We start from the raw sequence: 19717 nt of genomic DNA, 5'->3' as shown, positions 1-19717 counted from the left end.
TGCTTGGGACACGAGGTGTCTGTGTTGTCCCCTCCTACCCTAGGCCAGGAGCAGGGCGGCATCGCAGGAGCGCGGGCAGGCCCACTGCTGCCGTGCTGCCCGTGGAAGGGCAGGGGACACGACCGCCACACCCGGCACAGGTTTTTGCATGGAAGGGGGCGCGAGTGGCCCCGGTGCCCCGGCTGGGGCTGCGTTTGGGGACAGGGCCAGCGGTGACTCCACACGAGTGCAGCGGCTCCGTGCGCAGGGATGTGAGGAGAGGGGCACAGGCGACCCAGGGCAGCGGACACCAGGGGACCCCACCCCCGTCAGGCGGGGCCGGACGGGCTCCGCGGCCGGAACGAGTGATCCAACAGTGCCCGCACTGCCCAAACGTCGTTCCCGGGGGTTCGGGGGACGCTCCCGGCCGGGCGAGCCCGCCCTCCCCGCACCGGGGCTTTCCCGGGCCACGTGTGCGCGGCGGCGGCAGCTCCGGGAGGGAAGAAGGGAGGGAGGCAGCCAGAGCAGCGCCGTCCGCCTCTGGGCCCCGCTCGGCGAAGCGCTCTCCCGCTCGCCCCGGGCCGCTCTCCTCCCTCCCTCCCGCCTGAGGGGAAGGGGCCGGGCCGGGCCGAACCCCGCGCCGCCCCCGCTACCTGCGGGCGGGGGCGGGCGCTGGGAAAGTTTGTCTCTGTGGTTGGCTGCGCCGCGCGGCGCGGCCGGTCGGGGCGGGCGGGCGGCTCCGTGCGCTCGCAGGGCAGCGAGCGGCCGGCCGAGGAGCGCTGCCGCCGCCGCTCCCCCCCGGGCCAGCCCAGCCTGCGCGCCCGCGGTCCCGCTCGCCTAAGGAGAGGCGCCGCGCAGCCCTGCCAGCATGGGGCACCGCGCGGAGAGGGCGTCCTGCCTGCCTCTCCTCCTCGTCCTGCTGCTGCTCGGTGAGCCCCGGGAGTGCGCGGCCGGGGGCGGCGGGGAGGGCGGCCGGGGCGTGCTGAGCCACCTTGGCCGCAGGTAGCGCGGCGGGGCCGGGAGGGAGCCGCCCGCCGGGCCGTGCCCGCCTGGGGCGCGGCGGAGCCCGGCCGGGCGCTGCCCTCGGCGGGGCCGGGCTGTGCCGCCTGCCCGCCGGGCTGTGCCGGCCCGCGGCCGCGGCGGGAATCGGCCGGCGCAGCCCCCCCGGGCCCCGCTGCTCCCTCCGGGGGATCGCTGCCGGGCATTTCCCCGAAACTTTAGGGGGTCTCCCCGGAGCGGGGGTGCGTCGCGGGGTGCTGACCGGGGGCTCCCGCAGTCTCCGGGGTCCCGCGGCGCCCCGGCCGCGGAACGTGGCGGTGGAGCCGTAGTTGCTCGTAAAGGACCCCGTGCGTGGGCTGTGGTCGCGCTGAGGGGAGAGCGCTCTCTGAAACCTCACCTGGCGGAGGTGAAGCCGCTCGGTGTGGCGGGGACCCTCCTTCTGCCTGCCCCCGGGGGGCTGCGGGAGGAGCCCCGCACCCTGCTCGGGTTCTCCGGGCACACGGAGTGCCGGAGAAGCGGCGCTTCCCCTGCACCCTCCCCGCCGGGCTCCCGCTGTTTGCTGCCTCTGCCGGGAAGTTCTCCCGCTAGGAGATAGCGTGTAATTGTGTAGGTGATGGTTTACGCCGTGTTCAGGTAATTGTGTAGCTGTCGTTAGCGTGACATGTGGCATTGTTCCTTACTGGTGTCAGTGCCAGCCAGGCAGAGTGCAGGAATAAAGACAAGCAAGCGCTACACAAAAGGGTGGGTGGTGGATTGTCGTGGGTATTTTTCTTTCTTTTCTTTTTTTTTTTTTCTCCCAACGTTATACTTGTAGCATTATTGCTAACCCTGTTACAGAAGTAGTAGTGGATGTAAAAGTAGACAACCAGAAGACTGACCGGCTTAGATAGCTCTGTGTAGTAGTATTTAAGTGGTTGTATGTCGGCTCTGGGCAGCCAGAGATCAGGTGCTGGTGAGCAAGCGTGTCCCACAAGTTACTCTACGTAGTTCATGATTCAGAACACTTGATTAATTGCAGGTAGTAAGTGGGAGCCTTTTCCAAATTTCAGGTGGAAGGAATAACTACACAGTGCCCCAGCCCCACACTGCCAACACTCTTCTTTAAACAAAACGACTCGCTGACGTAGTTTGTGCTTGTACTTTTGACTTTGCTGTGACTTTTTTTTTCCCTTAAGTCTGCCTGAGCACTTTCCTCATGGTTTGGCTGTTGGATCTTTCATAGGCAGGTCGGCAGAGCTGAGGGTTGCAGTTGAAAAGTCGTCTTCCTAAACCTGGTCTTGTCCCAGTCTTTTTCCTGAGGCTGCCTGCAATCTATTGGGGCAGAGGGTGTTCTGTCTACAAGATCCTACCAGACAAAGGTGTCCACTGTGCTTTCTCTTACTTGCAGCTGACGTTAGTCATCTCGTTTATCTTTATATTATAGGCATTCTGCCAGCTGGGGAAACAGTCAAGAGCTGGAGAGCTCACCTTCAGTGTTTTTGTTTAGAAACAGAAAGGGAATAAGATTTTTCAAGAGAATGGTTTAGTAGGACAAGCGGAAAATCAAGACACTCAGATGCTCAAGGTCACGCAGCAAAAAAGTAAAAACTATTACGGATGATGCACAACAGGAAAGTTGTTTCCTTCTTAATTCAGTATGAAATAACTAGAAGAACTTAAAGTGTTTGTGCAGAGATATATGGCCATTGTTCATGATCTGGTTTGTCTAGATGTTCTGAGTTGTCTCTTAGGGATATTTTTTTTTTTTGGTTATTGGAATGGTACTTTTAAAACTGAAAGTGTTTTTGTGTGCAGAGAAATCTCTGAACTATAGTCTTATTTGTTGTATGTTTTGTAGAGTGCCTATCTTCTGATTCCATTACTTGGTCACTTCTGTGAGATATTCCAAAGGTTAAGAAGTTTGGAAAGTAGTCAGTCATTCTCTGACTCTGGATTGGAGAAGTATGCTTCTGTGAACCATTTCTTCCAGCTCTTTAATGGAGAGATGGGTTGGAGCTTTTGCTGCAAGTGTTGAGGAATTCTTGTATAAGGGAGATGGAGGGAAGGACCTGAAGCATAGACAAGTTTATCCCTTGTGAGTACTTAGACTTGACTGTTTTCTTCAGATATTTACAAAATAATCCAGCAAAAGAATGCAAATGGCTGAAGTATTTGGCTGTGACAAATGAGAATGTTTTATCATCCTTTCTTTTGGATCCAGTACAGTTATAATCTGTTTGGTGAGAAGATTTGTGGGATCCTGATATTAAGGCTTGATCTAGTCTCTTTTCTTCCCTCTTTTGGTGTGGTTAGATCCTGAGAAAGAAAGGCACTGTGAGAGGATTTTGCTCTGTCTGTTTCATGTGTAATTTCACTCTGCAGCCAATCTACCTAATCAACCTGTGAAATGCTCTGGAAACCAAAACATCTCTCCTAGGACAAGACAGCCAAAAACCAAAACAAGTATCTGATTGTTACCAGGGCTCAAACAGTAAAGTAAACAATAAGCATTCCATCTCCTGGATTTTTTTTCCTGGTTCTTGTTTGAGGTTCAAGGTGGATTGGGAATCATTTCAGCGGATCTGGGAAAAAAAAAAATAAAGGTTTTTTATTGAAATGCTGTGGGGCGTGAGGAGAGCATGTACTCAGTAGATCCTGGGGGAAAACCACTGATAATGGGTTTCCCAGAGATGGTCTTTTTCTTACTCACCTTTTAGACCTGTGTGGCACTCACTGTCCGCTATGATGAAAGTCAGTTCCAGCATGCCAGAACCCCGGGAGCTGTGTGTTTAGATGAATGGAGTTGTTTCCTGCATCTCGTGTCTGAAATGATTTTTGTTTCTTTTCCTCAGAAGCTACAACAATTAGTCATTTGAATCAAGGTTTAATTCACGCTCTGCAATAGAAGGCTTTTGGTAATTAGTGTAAGTTATTGTGATCGTGCACTTCAAGGAAAAGCGTGCTTTAATCTTTTCCTGCATTTGCAGCTAAAGTGGGAGCATTAGAAAATGGGAGAGCCTCAAGGTTTAGGGCAGGGAGGCAATGTAAGGATGATTGCCTAAGGAGTGTTCAAGCTGTGTTAGAGTGGAATCTGCTCCCTCTTTCCTTGCTGGTGCCTACTCACCTGCAGGTGAGCCCAGGGCTGGCCCCGGTGGCCTTTGCCTGCCTGTTCCTGGGAGGAGGCAGGCTCAGATCCTCACTGGTACTCAGAGAAGGCTTACAGCTAGACCTGCTTATCTCCTGTGCCTTAGGAGGTGGCTAAAAAGACTTCCAAAGGGGAAATGCAGACTGCTAAGGCACTAGAAGCACGTAGTGGAACTGGGTTGGTGAGGCACTGAAGGGCAGGTGGTGTTGCTGAGGAGGAAGAGCTTTCCCTGTGGCTTTGTCATGCTGAAGTATTTGCTTGGTGTGTAGGCTGCGGGAACATGTGGGAATCGAAGGGTGAGCAGTGTAGTGAGTGTTTGTTCCTTTACATCCTGTGTTCTTTAGGGTTGGCAGATGATAGCTTAGTCACCTTCTCTGGCTCTCTTGTGTCTTTGTAGGTGCCTGTCTGGGGTTGCCTTTTAGGGAGTCTAGGTGCTTTTTCTGAATTTCTTTGACCTTGTTCCCCAGGTTTCTTGATGGCTACATTTCAACATAGCAACAGCTTGCTCTCTTTAGGTAGCCTCTGTTGTATTTGGCTCTAATCCCTCAACTGAGGTATAAACCTGCCTGAACAAGATTTGAAGTAAGCAGTAGGGGTCATTTAAAAATGCAGCCACATGCTTGATTAGAGGGGAATGTGCTTAAGAAATAATATATATCCATGTGTCTAGTTATATAAACAAACATTCAGGGACATTTGGGATTTCAGCTTTCATATCTAATATATTCATGGGTTGATTTGTTTCTGTGTGGTTGTTTCTTGATGTTGTGGGTTGGGGGTTTTTTTTCCAATCTCCATAATCCTTGTCAAACACTAACCTGCAAAACATAAATGTACATTATTTTTAGAAGGGAAATGGGTACATACCTGAATAAGGTATTTTTAGAAAGCAAGCATTTCAATTGTCTGGTTTTAGATGCCTTTCAGTGATATATTTTATGGTGTGTGAAGTTCTGTATTTTAGAAGGAAGGGAAAGGGGACACATTGTCTGAAAATGTGAATTCTTTCAGATTATGGAAGGCAATTGATTGAAAGTTAAGTTGGAATGAGCTTGAGGAAAACATTACTAAAATGAGCTGGGTCAAAGTACAGGTTATGTCAGTGTCTGTAAAAGTCTCTACTACTTTGAAAAGAAAGGTATTAGATGGTATATGAAGTCAGACTGTATATTGTAATGCAAATAAAAATAGCTGTCTAATACTTCGGTTTTGATTTTTATTGGAGGTGTTACCAGGCCCCTGGTATTTGTTCTGCTTTCTCAGCTCTGTGATAGTAAGTGATAAAGTCTGTTTTATCGAGACCTGTGAGGTGAAATTGTCTAGGCATACCAATGTTTCCATTTCTGTCCAAGAATAATAAGCAGTTTCTTTCATGACCCCAGTTCCTAACCTGCATAAGGTACCTCAAGACTGGATCAAACAAGGCAGGGAAAGACTGTGATACAAGCAGGTTTGAAGTTTTTAGAATTTCGTTTTCTGAAGAAGAAATGAGTTCGTATCAGGGAGATACAAATTTTTCGATTTTTACTTTTTTTTTTTGTTAGTTGATTCTCTAGAAAACCTCAAATTCCAGTTACCTTTCAAGACTTGAATATCTACTGAGAAGAGGCTGTAAAAATAATGAGAAACTTTTAATACATCTTGTATTTTGCAAGGGGCAAAGGTATTAAATCAGTTTCAGACTGAATTGCTTTTGGATAAACTGACAAATTGCTGCTAAGGTGCCAAAACTTGTGAATAATGTCTTTCCAGATGATCAGCATACGTGAAATAGGATAAGAAGCAAGACAGAAATTAAGGAACTTAAAGTTTCCCAGGTTTTTTGAGTTTTCTATTGGAATCTGGCTTATTCATTTACAAGTAAGATTTCATAATTGTAAAGTATTGCTGCTTTCTTCTAAATGAAACAGAAATGTCTTAATGAGACAGGAAAAAAAAGGATTTTTTTTTTTTTTATTCCTTCCAGAGTTGGAATTGGCTTCAAAGGTGGGTTTCCAGTGGAAACTCTAATCAACTTTGACTATGGCATTCTCACAGAGTTTAAAGTGAGTTAGGTAGAAGGTAGAACCAGTGTTGCTGAATACCTTTGTTGAGTCTTGGAAAAGTTATAAAGCAGTGTGGTAATGCTTGTAGATTTGAGTCGATGTAATTGCCAAGGGGACTGCTTGAAAGTGGTGCTGGAGTGTTGCAGTTGGTGCTCCTTTTCATTACCCTGGAGGAGGCAAGTTGTGGGGCTGAAGAAGCAGCCTGGGGAACAGTATCTATTGTATGCAGCAGTGGCAAAATACTGCTGCAGAAATAAGAATTGCTGAAGCAAGCCGAAGTATTTAACTAGTGATAATCTCCATGGCCAGATGGAATTTGCATGGATGCTCTAAAGGATCTGAACTGTTAGCTGAGCTAACAGCTTCTTGGGAAGAAGAGGTAAGAAAGGCAGAGAATCCTGGACAGGATTTCCTTTAAAAAAGATTCTGAGGGTGGTTTTTAGAATTAATTGACTTGTGAACTTCAGGAATGAGAACTAATTAAAGACTGGAGCTCCCAGGCAATCTGTCACAGCTGCCAATAAGCAGGGCTGGCAGCAATGCCTGTAGTATATCTGCTGGTTACTGTTTGTTATGAGTGCCATCTCTTAAATTGTTTATTATTCTGCAGGACTTCAGGCCTTCATGCTGAAATTTTCTGGGCTGGATGTCTACCACAGGTTGATTTTCCCCCCCCCCTCCCCAGGAAACATTGCTCCCCTCACCCCCTCTTTCCTTAAAAAGCTCTAGTATTTCCAATAGTGACACTTGGGAAGGCAGCAGGGTGAATTACTTTTTTTTTTCTTTTTGATTCTTGCAGGTTCTAGCTATTTCTTCCTTGTCACTCTTGAATCAATAATAATCTCAGCTGCCAAGTTTAGAAGTTCTAGCACAACCATGGTTTAGAACAAGAGCTGGAAGTTTGGCTGGAGTGTTAACTCTGCATCAAGAATGTGGCTTTTGCTGTTCTTAGGAAAATGTCCAAATTTGGCCACATTATAAGACTTGGAAAAGCATCAGTTTGTAAAAGCTTAATAGGGAATTAGTCTCAGGTCCCTAGAGAAAGCATTCTGTCATTGCTTGTAAGGTGTCAAAGGATTACAACTGCAGTTGGGGGTGGAGAAATGGAGCCCTCCTTTTTATTCCAGTTTTAGACTTCTGTAAATTTGTGTGAAGGCCTTTCCCCCTCTTCTTGTTCTCTTTTTCTCTCCTTTTGCCAAATTGGCCAATGCTGGAGTGATGTACTGGTCTGTGTGGATCACTGTTCAGAGCTGCTGTGAGAGTCTGCTGCTTGTAGCACACAGAGTATATATATATCATCTTTCTTATATGTAGCTTGGAAAAAAAAATCAATGTATACTTTGTGTTGCTTTTAACTTTTGTTCTCTGGCTTCAGTTCTTCTCTCAGGCTTTTTTCCCAGATATCCATCACCATTCTTTACTTCACACTGGCTGTAAAACAACTCCTGCTGCTGTAGCTGCTCTTATTCCACTCTTTCTGTTTAGCAGGCTTGATTAGTCTGGACTTGCCTTTCTGCTTTTCTTAAAGACGTGGTTTAGCTGTGCTGCTCAGTGCTTGCTTCATGACTGCAATTTGTGTGCTCCCATGCTCTTTGAGTCACTCCCTTCTCACCATATCAGTAACCTCTAAAAAGAGTTTGGTGGAACCATTGCTGGGGTCGTGTTGGTTAGCAAGAGTCCAGTTCCGACAAAAGCTGGCTCTGCTTAGCTTTTCCAGTCTTAAAAAGAATAATTGCCAGTGTAAAGGACTTTGTTTCCGTGCATGTTCCGCTGCTGGCTCCAAGTGCGGAGATTTAGCGTGGTGTTTCAGTCGGCCTTTGATGCGGCGTGGCTGTGGGGAATCTTTGAGCGGGCTGTAACGCATTGTTCTCCTACGCGCATTAAAATGATTGTTGCAAGAGAGGCATCCACGGGGACCTCTGCCAGCTCCTTATTGATGTGTGCAGTTTCATCTATTGACACTCTACCCTTCATTATTACACAGTGAATCCTGTGGCAGTGGAATTCGCTATTAAATCTGCCCCGCAAAAGAGAATTGGCAGAGGCTGCTTTAAAAGCAGTGTGACCCCTGCATTTGCAAAGAATAGCTTCTAAATATGAAACAGATGCTGAACTGATGGAGGATGCTTCCTAGATTTTCAGGGTACCAAACATATTAATTTTTGAGCAAAAATCCAGAATTTGCTTGATTTGTGAAGGATAATTTAAGTTCCAATGCCCATTTTCCCCCCTCAGAAACGCATGTCTAATCAGTACATGTATTTGTGCTTGAATGCAGCCAGTAATACTGAGGTGAAAATAGGCAATTATTTGTTAATGGAAACTGTTAGAATAAGCAGCGAGGTGTTAGTCTTTCTGTCTGCACTCTAATCCTCTTCCTGGAGGGAGTGAGAGGTGATGTATCTTCCTTTGCCTTTTACCTTTGCCACAGACTATTTAGTGCTTTCATAGCACCACCTGTAATATTTACCCAGATAGCATCCACCTTCCCCCAAAAGAGATGTTATGTTCTTTAGAAGCCTGGCTACATACTGTGTGTTGGGTGGTGATTTCAGTGGATGGTGTATGTGCAGTGTTCTCATTCCCATCCAGTTCACGTGGAGGTTTAAATTAATGCAGAGTAAGAAGTGTATCACGTCAGCCTTGCTTTTATTTGATCTCAGGGCTTGGTTCTAGACAAGGCATGTGGTACCTTTTGGCAAACAGAGCTTAAGTGCTTGGAGGTGGCCTCATCAGTGAGAAAATAAAGAGCATGACAGCTTATTGGAGACAAAATCACTCGGTGGTTGGAGGTGGGAAGTAACACAAGACTGGGTCTTCCCTTTCTTATCAGAAAGCTGGGTTGGATGGTCACTAAAGCTATCGACTGAGCCCTGTCTGCTGGTGCTGGCAACTCTATTGATAGGCACCTGTCAATAGTTGCAAAGCTGCTGACATCCCTAGGTCTGTGGGTTTATCTATTAAAAATATATATATAGTTGAAAATAGCATATATACCCAGGGGTCAGTGGGCACAGAAGTATGGCTGTTGCTTGAAATTAGATGTGGGAGAAGGAAGGGGAGGAGAGAGAACTGGAGCAGGGCATGCTTTCCACAGAGAAAGGAAAGTGGGGGAATGGCTTGTTTAAAATAGAAGAATTAGTTAAAGGTGTGTCTGCATGAGATGGTGGTGCTGGAGCAGTTACCGCCACAAAACAGCCTTGGTAAAAAAATGCAGGTTTCTCAAAGCTCTGCAGTTCAATCTTGAAATACCCTGGTTTTCTAAGCCAAAGTTTTCTGCTCACCACTGGCAGGTAAATAGAATATCTAATTGTAGACTCCTGCAGAGTTTAAAACAAGGACTGAAGTGTGATGCATGTGGCTGCAGGGTATGCTGTGGCATCTGAGTTGTTGCTGGTGTGTGCCTTTTAAGTCTGAAAGGGAGAGTTGAGGGGGAGGCTGCAGTGCTGTGAATAGAGTTACTGGGTGGGGATGTCCTTCCAAAATAGCTGAAGAACAAATGAGGCTTCACATGGTACCCTTGTTCCTGCTTAGGACTGGAGGCCACAGGGCGTGTGCCTGTTCCAGACTTCGCTGTATAAACCTCTAAGGATCAACAGAGATAGGCCAAAGCTGCTTAGAAAATATCTGTTAAAGGCAAATTGATGTATTTTTCATTGACCCTCCTCTTGATACGAGCCATCAGCTTTTAGTTTGTATGTATATCGAGGGATTTTTCCTCCTGTCTGATGCTGTGGGGACATTTAAACTTTTTTGTACATCTGGGCAAGGGTAGTAACTTACAAGTGGATGCAGGGCAGTGCATGGGACACTTCAGTACTGAAACTTTTGAGGTGGGTCCTTTCCTTGCTTTAACAATTCCTAGCCCAGGGTAGGGAATGAGTCCCCTAACCTGAATTTTGATGGAGCATGTATTTGTCATCAAAGTAATGTGCTGGCTTTCTTCTGTATTTTCTTTTTTTTTGGTTCCACTTCAGGTATTGGTGCATTGGGGTGAGAACATGCTTTGCATGTGTGGGTTTGGCCCAAGTCCAGCGTGAGTTCTGCTCTCACATGAGTGGCAGTCTGGGCTCAGCACTAATCCTCCAGTGTCAGGGTTGCCTTGTTGCTGTGGGATCTTGACTGCAGTCCAGAGCTGGGCTTTGGTCAGGTGGCTGTCATGAGTACACAGATGTTTCTTGGAATTAAAACTCTGCAACTGAGGTTGGCTCCTGAGTGAGCTCAGAACCCAGTTTGAGATGTAAAACAGCCAGCTGTGTGTTGGCTGTGGCTGACACATGCACAAGGAGGGACAGCCCTGTCTGCCCTGGTTTTGACTGTTCTGTTTGCATGGGTGAGTGAAGAACTTCGACCTTCAAAGTCATTTGAATGCTTCGTGTCACTAGATAACACTACCACTTCCTACTTCACCTCCCCAGCAATTGGTGTTTTTACATGCATTAGAAACTTAAAAGACTCTTGAGGTGACAATTGTTTTCAATATATGAAGCCAAGGAGATTTTTAACTCATGGTAATTAATGCCCTACCTTTAAGACCTCTGTATTGTCCTGGATGTATGTCACCAGATGGTGACAGGAAATGGTCTGATGATTGTTTCTGTGTCTTTGCAAGATCACTAAATTCCTCACAGGCAATTTCATGTACCCTTCTCTTGTAATTCGATGTAAAATTTGTTCCTGGTATATTTACCATGTTTCAAATAGATCTTCAGTCCTTCCTCAGAGGCAGGGATGTGTCTGGGTAAGTCAGACTGGGTTTGGACACTCTCTGAAGATGAGCAAGCAGGGCTTGCCTGTGTTCTTGTTCTGCTGTGGCACTTCTTAGAGAAGCCTGGTTCATGCACTGAGCGTAGCTTGGAGGGTTGGTGGGAGCTTCAGGGACCTGTGGGTCTGCTTCAGCAGCCTCTGCCACAGGAGCCTGAGACTATCTCCTAGCTAGCCAGCCTGTACTGAGGAGGTTCTGCTTGTTCTTGGAAAAGATGGCATGTGTGCTTTGTATTGAAGTAGGTGAAGGGCAGCGAGTACCTGCTGGGAAACCTGAATAGCACTTGGACAGAATTCTGCTCATCTGGTGGTATATATTGTTGGCATTCTTAAGAGAGTAGGATCTCTCTTGCCCTCTTTCAGAACATCTGTTTCTGTGCATGAAGTCATCTTTTGCCTGCCTTTTTTTCTTCCATTTGAATCCACTTCTACCTAAATAGTCTTTGCAGCATCAGAAATGTGAATGCCAGCAAGGATTTTGTCAGGTCATCTTGGGTGTTTTGTTCTGCGGGAAAGTCACTGTGAGTCGAAGCACTGGAGTGTACATTTGTGATGGGCAGAACTGTGAGAGGCTGTGGGATGTGAGCTGAGCTGTGTTTGAGCTCATTGAGGCAGAATGATAGCAAAGGTTTAACAGTAGAGAGATTTTTTTTCAATAGGATCTTGGTGCTTGTGAAACTTTACAGAAGTTTCTTATTGTATCTGTTTTAGAAAAAGGAGATGTTTGCTGTCTCTTCCTACTGTAACAGCTAGTCTAATGAAAGATATCTAAAGAATATTGCCTTACAGTACTGTGGTTACATAAATACTGCTACTGTTACACAGTTATTCTGTGACTTGTAATTTTGATGATTTTTGCCACATGAATGCTGAATTATGCATTGCATGGAAGCTCCTGTCACAAGTCCCAAGTAATAATAAAACTGGAGTTTAAAACCAAATAAGCTCTAAAAACGGAGTAGTTGGCAGAACATTCTTTGAATTTATGGTGGTGGGGGGAGTCAGAAATTCTACTGTCCATTTCTGGATTCCCCCTCCTTAGCATCATCGACCTCTTGATTATTACAGAAACTTTTTATGTTGAGATAGAAACTAATTGGAATTAGGGCTATGAAGATGGTGAAGAGACTGGTGGGGAAGCTGTGTCAGGAGTGGCTGAGGTTACTTGTTCTACTCAGCCTGGAAGAGACTGAGGGGAAACCTCAGTGCAGTTCCAGCTTCTTCTTGAGGGGAAGAGAAGGGGCAGGCGCTGATCTCTGCCCTGTGTGACCAGGGACAGGACCCAAGGGATTGGCCTGAAGGTGTCAGGGCAGGTTTAGGTTGGATATAGGGAAAAGGCTCCTCACCCAGAGGGTGGTTGGGCACTGAACAGGCTCTCCAGGGCAGTGGTCACAGCACCAAGACTCATGGAGTTCATCAAGTGTTTGGACAATGCTCTCAGGCTCAGGGTGTCACCCTTGGGGTGTCCTGTGCAGGGCCAAGAGTTGGACTTGGTGATCCTCATGTTTCACTTCCAGCCTGGGATACTCTGTGATTCTTTCTTTCCTTGTCCTTTGATATTTCTGCCATGTAAGGATGAAATAGGGACAAACATTTAACTGACTGACATCCAGGCTTAGCAGGAGCTTGTGAAGTTAGATTGTTAAAGTCTGTTCTCTTTTCCTGGCAGAAACTAGGGAGCCTCATTTTAAACTTTTCCCGCACATTGTTTCTTGTAATCCCAGTACTGCCTCATGGACTTAGTCTGACTGTCATAACTGCAATTGAACATTCAACTCTTGTGCATGTCCATAAAAATACATAAGTCCTGAAAAAGTCCACAATACTGATGTTAAATTTGTTATTGGCTTCTAGTGTTGACATTCAACGATGCAGCTTTTGCCTCTGCTGTTGTTTCAGGCTCTCTGCAGTTAATTTACAGCCTTGGCTTAAAATACTCTGGGTGGGTTTCACTCAAAGTTTGAGCTGCCCAGTATAAATATGTATCCTTCCTGCAGAAAATAGGGTTCTGATTATTGAGTTTTGCTGCCTAACAGGTGCTTGTTTCAGTGATAACCAGTGGACTGACCATGCCTATGACTTCCCTAGCAGTCAGCTGTGTACACACCTTTTCTTAAAGCAGCTATCAGCTAGGAGTAAGACGTGCTATTGATGATTTACAGCACCATGCCCAAGAGCTTTCTTTTCCCAGAGAATTTGTAATCTGAATAATGTGATGTGAGTACAGCTTTGTTAGATTTGTAAACTCACATAATGATTAGAAGGGAAGAATACATCTGCCAGGCAGATTAATGAAGATGGTTCTTTTCATCAGTAGAGAGATTTTTTTCAATAGGATCTAGGAGAATTCTGGGAGAACTGACTGATTGTACTGAGCAATTGTAGGTGATGGACAGGTAGTGAATTTCTTGCATTGAGCTGCTAAGAGATGAAAGGGAAGTAGTGTGGTCAGAGTAGGCAGAGATATGAATACCTGAGAACTGCCCAGGGAAGATAATTACTCAAATATTAAACTGACCTTTTTAAAAAACACAATTCTCTTTGGTAAAGAGGATATCCTTTTGCAATAAAGGCAAAGAGTGCTGCTTTTCCATCTAGGGACAGACTGGACTTGTGTACTTTAAGACTTCCTGGCAATCCCTTGTCCAAAGCTTGCTTATTCCTTTTGAAGGTAATAAAAATATTGAAATAATCTGTGTTTTGTCTGGGGAAAGGCAAAGCATGATCTACTAATGTGCTTTGTACCCTGCATTTTGACTCCAGGTAGGCTTAGACTATAAAACTACAAACAGTGGAGGCATTTATAGGCTGCTCTTGCATTCCATTAAGGCGGGTGCTCTTCTGCTTGAATTCTTTGAAATGTCATAATTTGGTGTTGTGGATTTGAACAGGTTTAAGATCCTGGGAAATGCTCTTCAGATTATTAATCTCTAAAAACCTGTTATTTTTTCTGAAAAAATAAGTGGGGAGGCAGGGGGTGAGAGCAGAGTTGTATCGTTAACTACAGCCCTGTAAATTCTGTGTGTACCTTCTATTTAGATCTTCACTAGCAGCAGGAGTGCCTTTTAGGCACTTAGTTGTTTTCTTGTAACAGTAGTAATACTGATTGCACTCTAATAATAAACAAATTTTCTATAGGATAGTGGTGTTGTTAACATGACTTATGACTGCCATTCCAGCAAGACAGAAACCCAGTTGGTTATGTGGTGTAGTAAAATAAAAATTGAGCAGGGCGTATAAGTAGTACTTGGAAGCTTTAAAGTGTGAATTTGTAAACAGGGAAGAAATTAAAAGGGAAATAAAGAGTTTTGTTGTATTTATTTATGAAAGGCTTGTCAGTCTTATTGTTATGTATTGCTGACTTTGGAGATGGCAAGGTGCAGACCTGGGAGGAGGATACTTTATTTTTAATCCATCCATTCAGAAATCTGAGTACATGTATACCGTGCTTCTTTCTGAACATTAATGGAGGCATAACTCCTTTTCTTTTGCCCAAGGGGGCTTAGATATAGCACTGACTTTTTAAGCAATGCTGTCTTTTCAAATGTATCATGAAGTATGTGAGCAGGGAGAACTTGGTGCTGCATGGAATTCAGTCTCTTGCTTATCTTTTTATTTGGTTTGTTTGTTGGTTTGGGTTTTTTGATGTCTTTTGTTAATGCTTGTGAGATCAAGCTTTCAGTTCATTTTTTTTTACCACCTGAGTTAAGGGCTTAAGTGCCAAATGAACACCTCTCCAGTTTAGGTTGGTGTGGTAGAAATATATGTCATATTTCTGTTTTCTTTCAGTTTTCTTACGTATGGGTCTGTGTTTTGTGCTTGCACTTAGAGGGGTATGTCAGTTGATGTGGTCTCTAGTGCTAAGGCTGGTGAACAGGTCTCTTTGGCTTGGTATGGCTTCCAGGATGTGTTCTGACACAGGAATCAGGGCTGGCTCGTTGGACAGGAGCGTTTCATACTTTGGTTTTCTGGGCCCAGTCAGAAGTGCCTCTGGGGAATATTGTCAGTGAGTACATCCATTGTTACCCAAGGGCTGTTTGCCCTCAAGTGAAGGGCACAGCTCAGGGAGACACCTGTTCACTAGAAATCCCAAAGGTACTTAAAAGCTGCTACTAAGGCTCTTCCCTTATGCTTTAAAAGCATGGACTGCTAATTCCAGTGTTTGTGGCCAAATCCATCTACAGCTCTCCAAGGGAGTTTTAGCACCCTTGACTTTCTAAATTGGTGGCGTACTTTCCCCTTCTGTTCTTACGGTGTTAGGCAGCTTCTGTGTTTGCACTAGACATAATTTCAATTGATATGAAAATTCTGTTTGCATCAACGCAGGGGTTGGTGGAGACTTCTGAAGCTTAGTCAGCACTGCACTGTTGCTTTTGCCAAGTGTACTTGAGATGTTGTCTGTAGTTGTTGTGCTACATATGTGCACCAGTGCATGATCCACAAAATGGCTGGTGTGCTGTCCATTGGGATGCAGAGTCTTTTGTTCTGCTGAACAATGTACTGTGGGACAGAACTGTTCTTTCCAACACAGCAAACATGAGGATGCCTGGGGTGAATGCAGTCTGCTGTCTGTTTCAATGTAAGCTGATTATAAGTGTTAGTTACCGAATAATTTCACCGTATCCCAAGTTTCACCCAAATATTAACAGCTACTTATTTTGTGCGTAGGTTGTCTTGTTAAATAGTGTAACCTAGAATAGTTCTGCATGGAGACTGGAGCAGAAAAGAAACAATTAAGCATTTTCCCTCTGGGTGTCTTTCAAAAATCTTATTCTCCTCCTCCTGCTATTTTAATGTCATGTTGGTTCTCTACCCGCCTTTCACTCTTGTTTCATGCTCAAAAGGATTCCCTCATTTCTGATTTTGGAGTTACTTGAAAATTCTGTGTTCTTTCATTCCCTTTTTTGTCTCTGTTCTCACTGCTGGGCCCAGCCTAGTCACCTGCCTGGGCTCCACTGAGGAGCAGCAGTGGTAAAAGGGTAGTGCCTCCAAGCTCCTGCTTCCTGAGGCTGTGGAAGAGAGGGGAAGATGCGTTTAGCTTCAGGTCCTGCCTCTGACCGTGGCCACAAGTGGAAGCCTAGGGAAGAGTGAACACATTACTATCCTAGTGTATTTTTTCATGATCATATGTAGCTTGGAAGCTTCCTAAGTTAGAGGTGGTATCCTCACAGAATCATAGGATAGTTTGGGTTGGAAGGGACCTTACAGATCATCTAGTTCCAACCCCCCTGCCATGGAGAGAAACACTTCCCACTGGACCAGGTTGCTCAGAGGTACATCCAACCTGGCTTTAGTGTGTTTAACCTTGGCTAATTCCTCCAAGTATTTACTGGCTCATGGGTGTTGCATTTGGCTACCTTTTGAAGCTGGTTTCTGAAATGTTCTGGGTGTTGTCACCCATTAGCTAATCTTGTTGTGTTACCTTTCCCTTTCTCTGTTCTCACCTCTGGCGGTGACTGTCCCATGCATAGCATGCCAATGACAGCAGCAAAGTATCTACTTAGGAGAAATACATTTCTTCAAAGCAGGAATAACAGGAAGCATTTGAAGATGTGTATTTGGGCGTGCTCAAATCAAAGTGGGTAGCTGAAGGCTGAACCCCACTTAGCTAAGACTCCAAGTGGTACTATACTGTGATAGTCTTTTATTACACGTGGGTTTTCTCGTGTCTAATGGCATCAAATTCTTCCCAGAAGCTTAAATGTGTGTGACATTCTGCAGCACTTACCTGTTCCTGTGTGTACCAGGGAGACTGTTCAGGATTGATTGCGGAAGCAAAAGTAGATTCTGCAGCAAATGCTGCAAGTTAATCAAAGCAGATAACAGTGATAACTTGCTGGCATATAATCTAAAGGGAGAAAAGACAAAATTTGTGGTGGGGACCATGAAAAGACTGCTGGTCTTCTTTGGCCAGGTGCTGAATTGATGAACCTTGCTATTCTGCTACTGGAGGTAACAAAATGCCTTCACTGAATTCAGGGCAGGGTTTTCAGAGGTGATGGAAGGCTTGGGACTGTGAGTCTGGAAATTTAGAAAGGAATCTTGGTTCCCCAGGAGATTAATGCTCAGGCATTTTTGATAATTGAACCTCTTCATTTCTAGAACTAGCTAACTTAGGTCACACAAGAGCAGAGCGCTTTTTTTTTTTTTTGCTTACCCTGTAAGTCGAAAGTAGAAATGTTTGTTTTTCTCCAGGATTGGTAATTAGGGGGTGGAATTTCACCAGGTGCTTGCTCAGTGCTTTGTTGGTTTCTGGATCTCTTTTGTTTTGCCCACATGCACATACCTGCCCACCTGTTCCAGAAAGTCTCTTCTTCAGTCCAGTAAAATTAATCTTCCAGGAAATTAAACAGCAGCCACATGCAATACTGTTTCCTTTCACGTGTGAGAACAGCTTTCTAGAGGTAGGATTCAGGGCCACAGACAGCTAATTACACAGCTAATTTGCCTTCAAGCTCTTGGAGGCACCGAATGCCAGGAAATTCTTGACTCTTGCATGCTTTTTTTGGAAATTTTGGCTGTTAGATTTGTTGAGCAGGCATAAGTGATGATGCGAAGTGTGGGTGGATTTAAAATCCTGGCCACACATGTGTTCATGGCTTTAGCTCACATTAGTAATTTAGGGAAGACTTTCTATTTCCACACTGAAGTTCAAATATGCACAGTCCTTTAAGCATCCTTCAAGAGCACAGGTTGCATCTTCATCATCTTTTTGGTTGTTGAGGACTGAATTTCTGAGGTGAGTCTCCTCACTGTCCCAGTTTCTGCACTTTGCTTTTTACTGGGAAGCAATCTGAGTGTGCTGTTAGTATTCCTTGGGATGTAAGTGAACAGAAGTGTTACTCCAGGAGCATATCTGCTGTCCTTCAGGTGTCTTGGATCTTTGGTACATTGCAGCCCCCCCAAAGATGCAGTGTGATTTTTGGGGGCTTAGCACCAGCTGCCCTCTGTAGCCTTTTCTCTTTTTGAGACTGTGCTACTGCCAAAGTAGACAGTCGTGCTAGTCTTAATTTTCTTTGTGATGCAGAACTTTTTTTTTTTTTTCCCTCTCTTTAAATATTAGTGAAGTGAACAAGGAGGCCATCTTGAGTTCCTCTACTAACCTAAAACTTTATTCTGAATTTTCAGGAGTCTTAATGAAACAAGCCATATTGGTTTGAATGCTGTTTGTGAGGCTTTTCCCTGTGTTTCCAGAACTGTCTTGTGTTGGTAATTGTCCCTTTCAAATAATGAAGAATGCTGTGGCATGCCTGCTTTCAAAGCCAGCTGTTTCGCAGACCCATCTGGGGGTAATTTTATTTAACAGTCTGTGTGGGGGTTGCACAGAGACCTTGACTGGAATCCCTGTGTTCCTTCTAGATGTTGTTTTATGTCCCTGACCTCTCATCTTTTTTCTTATCCAGACCTCTTTTCTTCTCTTGCTCCCACTGAACTGCTGACCCTCTGCTTTGGAAGAGAGAAATGATTCTGTAATGGAAAATATCTCTTCCTGAAATGGGTAATTTCATGTGTCTCTCTTTTTTTTTAATGCTACAGATGAGACTACCTATCTTTTCTGGGGCAAGAGAGTCTCTCATTGTCTCTCCCATAGCAAATAATGAAAGCTCAGCAGCATCAAGTACTGTAAATACCTTACAGTCCTGTTCTCAATTACAGAATTAGTTATGTAAATCTTGTCTTAAAGGAGGAAGAGCCCTGATGTCTCTTAAATCATACTCCATGTGCACGCATGCAGGCAATTCCTTGTTGTCCGGAGAAAAATACCAAATGGGCTCCACAGAGATTAGCATACTAAATTCTGTTGCTCTGCATGACCTGAAACTGGCTTTTGAGTGCTAATTGGATCTGTAGGCTTTGAGAGAAGGGCTAGGAAAACACTGGCCTCCAGTTTTCCAGGTTTCAAGCAGCAGTGTGGATGTGGTGGTTGTGTAGGGGCCCAAGTGAAGTGCTCTGGAGGTACCAGTTGCTAGAGCACAAGTTAAGTAACTGATCTGTATTGGCTTTTGTTACCTTTGCCTGGCTGTGCACATCTTTGTTTGTTTTCATGTAAAGAAACTGTGATACAGCGAGCACTAGGCCTGAAACCAGGAATGCCTGTTACCTGTTCCTAACTGTTCATGGTTTTTACATTTGGTCTAGGTGGTTAATCTGCCCAAGCAGATCTGCTGCAGAAAGACCTGGCAATAGCTGCGCTACTACGCTTACCTACACGGTCCTACAAGTCACAGGCACTCATTTCCATGTCATAACACCCATTCTGTGTGCATCTGCTGTTGGCATTTTTAATGTGGCTGCTTGCTTGGAGATTATTTACGGTGAAGATGAGACCGTTAAAAAATTAAACTACAGGCAAAAAGGATTGCTCTAAAACACTGAGCTCCATCCCCCCACTGGCTCCTGTGGCTGCAAATCAGTTGTCAAGCGTGGAGCCAAGGTGGGCCAGTGCCATATGCTGCCTTGTTCAGCAGTTCCAGCAGCCTGGCTGCCCAGCCACCTCGTTCTGTAATCTCTCACAACAGCAGATGCAGGCAGAGTGAAGCTGCCCTTCAGGATCCCAACTGGAGAGTCTGGGAGCCCAAGTGTGAGTGTGTGTTGTCATTTGGCGTTGTGGCTGTTGACTTCTGTGATGGGCCTCTGTTGCTGCTTTTGCTGAAGCCTCCAGGATGCCTTTGCTTGTCCGATGAAATGCTTGTTATGAAATGAGTGCTTGTGTGTGGAGTTTTGAAGCGAACCCCAGAATAATTCTTGGGGAGGTGGAGGTTAAGGTTAGTAATATCTGGATTATGAAAGTATTTGGCTTTAAAAA

The 19717-nt window shown here is 45.2% G+C and overlaps 1 protein-coding gene across 1 annotated transcript in view; it reads left to right on the top strand.

Annotated features, from left to right (window-relative positions):
- The first annotated feature begins 743 nt into the window (after positions 1–743).
- Positions 744–19717, top strand: part of PTGFRN (prostaglandin F2 receptor inhibitor) — a 66010-nt gene continuing 47036 nt past the window's right edge. The window contains exon 1 of the mRNA XM_015643403.2: positions 744–908. Coding sequence (XP_015498889.1) covers positions 848–908 — 61 coding nt within the window. The 5' untranslated portion in view covers positions 744–847. The remainder of the gene's footprint in view (positions 909–19717) is intronic.

The sequence above is a fragment of the Parus major genome, chromosome 1 (genome assembly GCF_001522545.3).
Source record: "Parus major isolate Abel chromosome 1, Parus_major1.1, whole genome shotgun sequence".
NCBI classification, from domain to species: domain Eukaryota; kingdom Metazoa; phylum Chordata; class Aves; order Passeriformes; family Paridae; genus Parus; species Parus major.
Note: the sequence above shows the minus strand (reverse complement) of the source record. Positions and strands in the feature narration are given on the sequence as shown.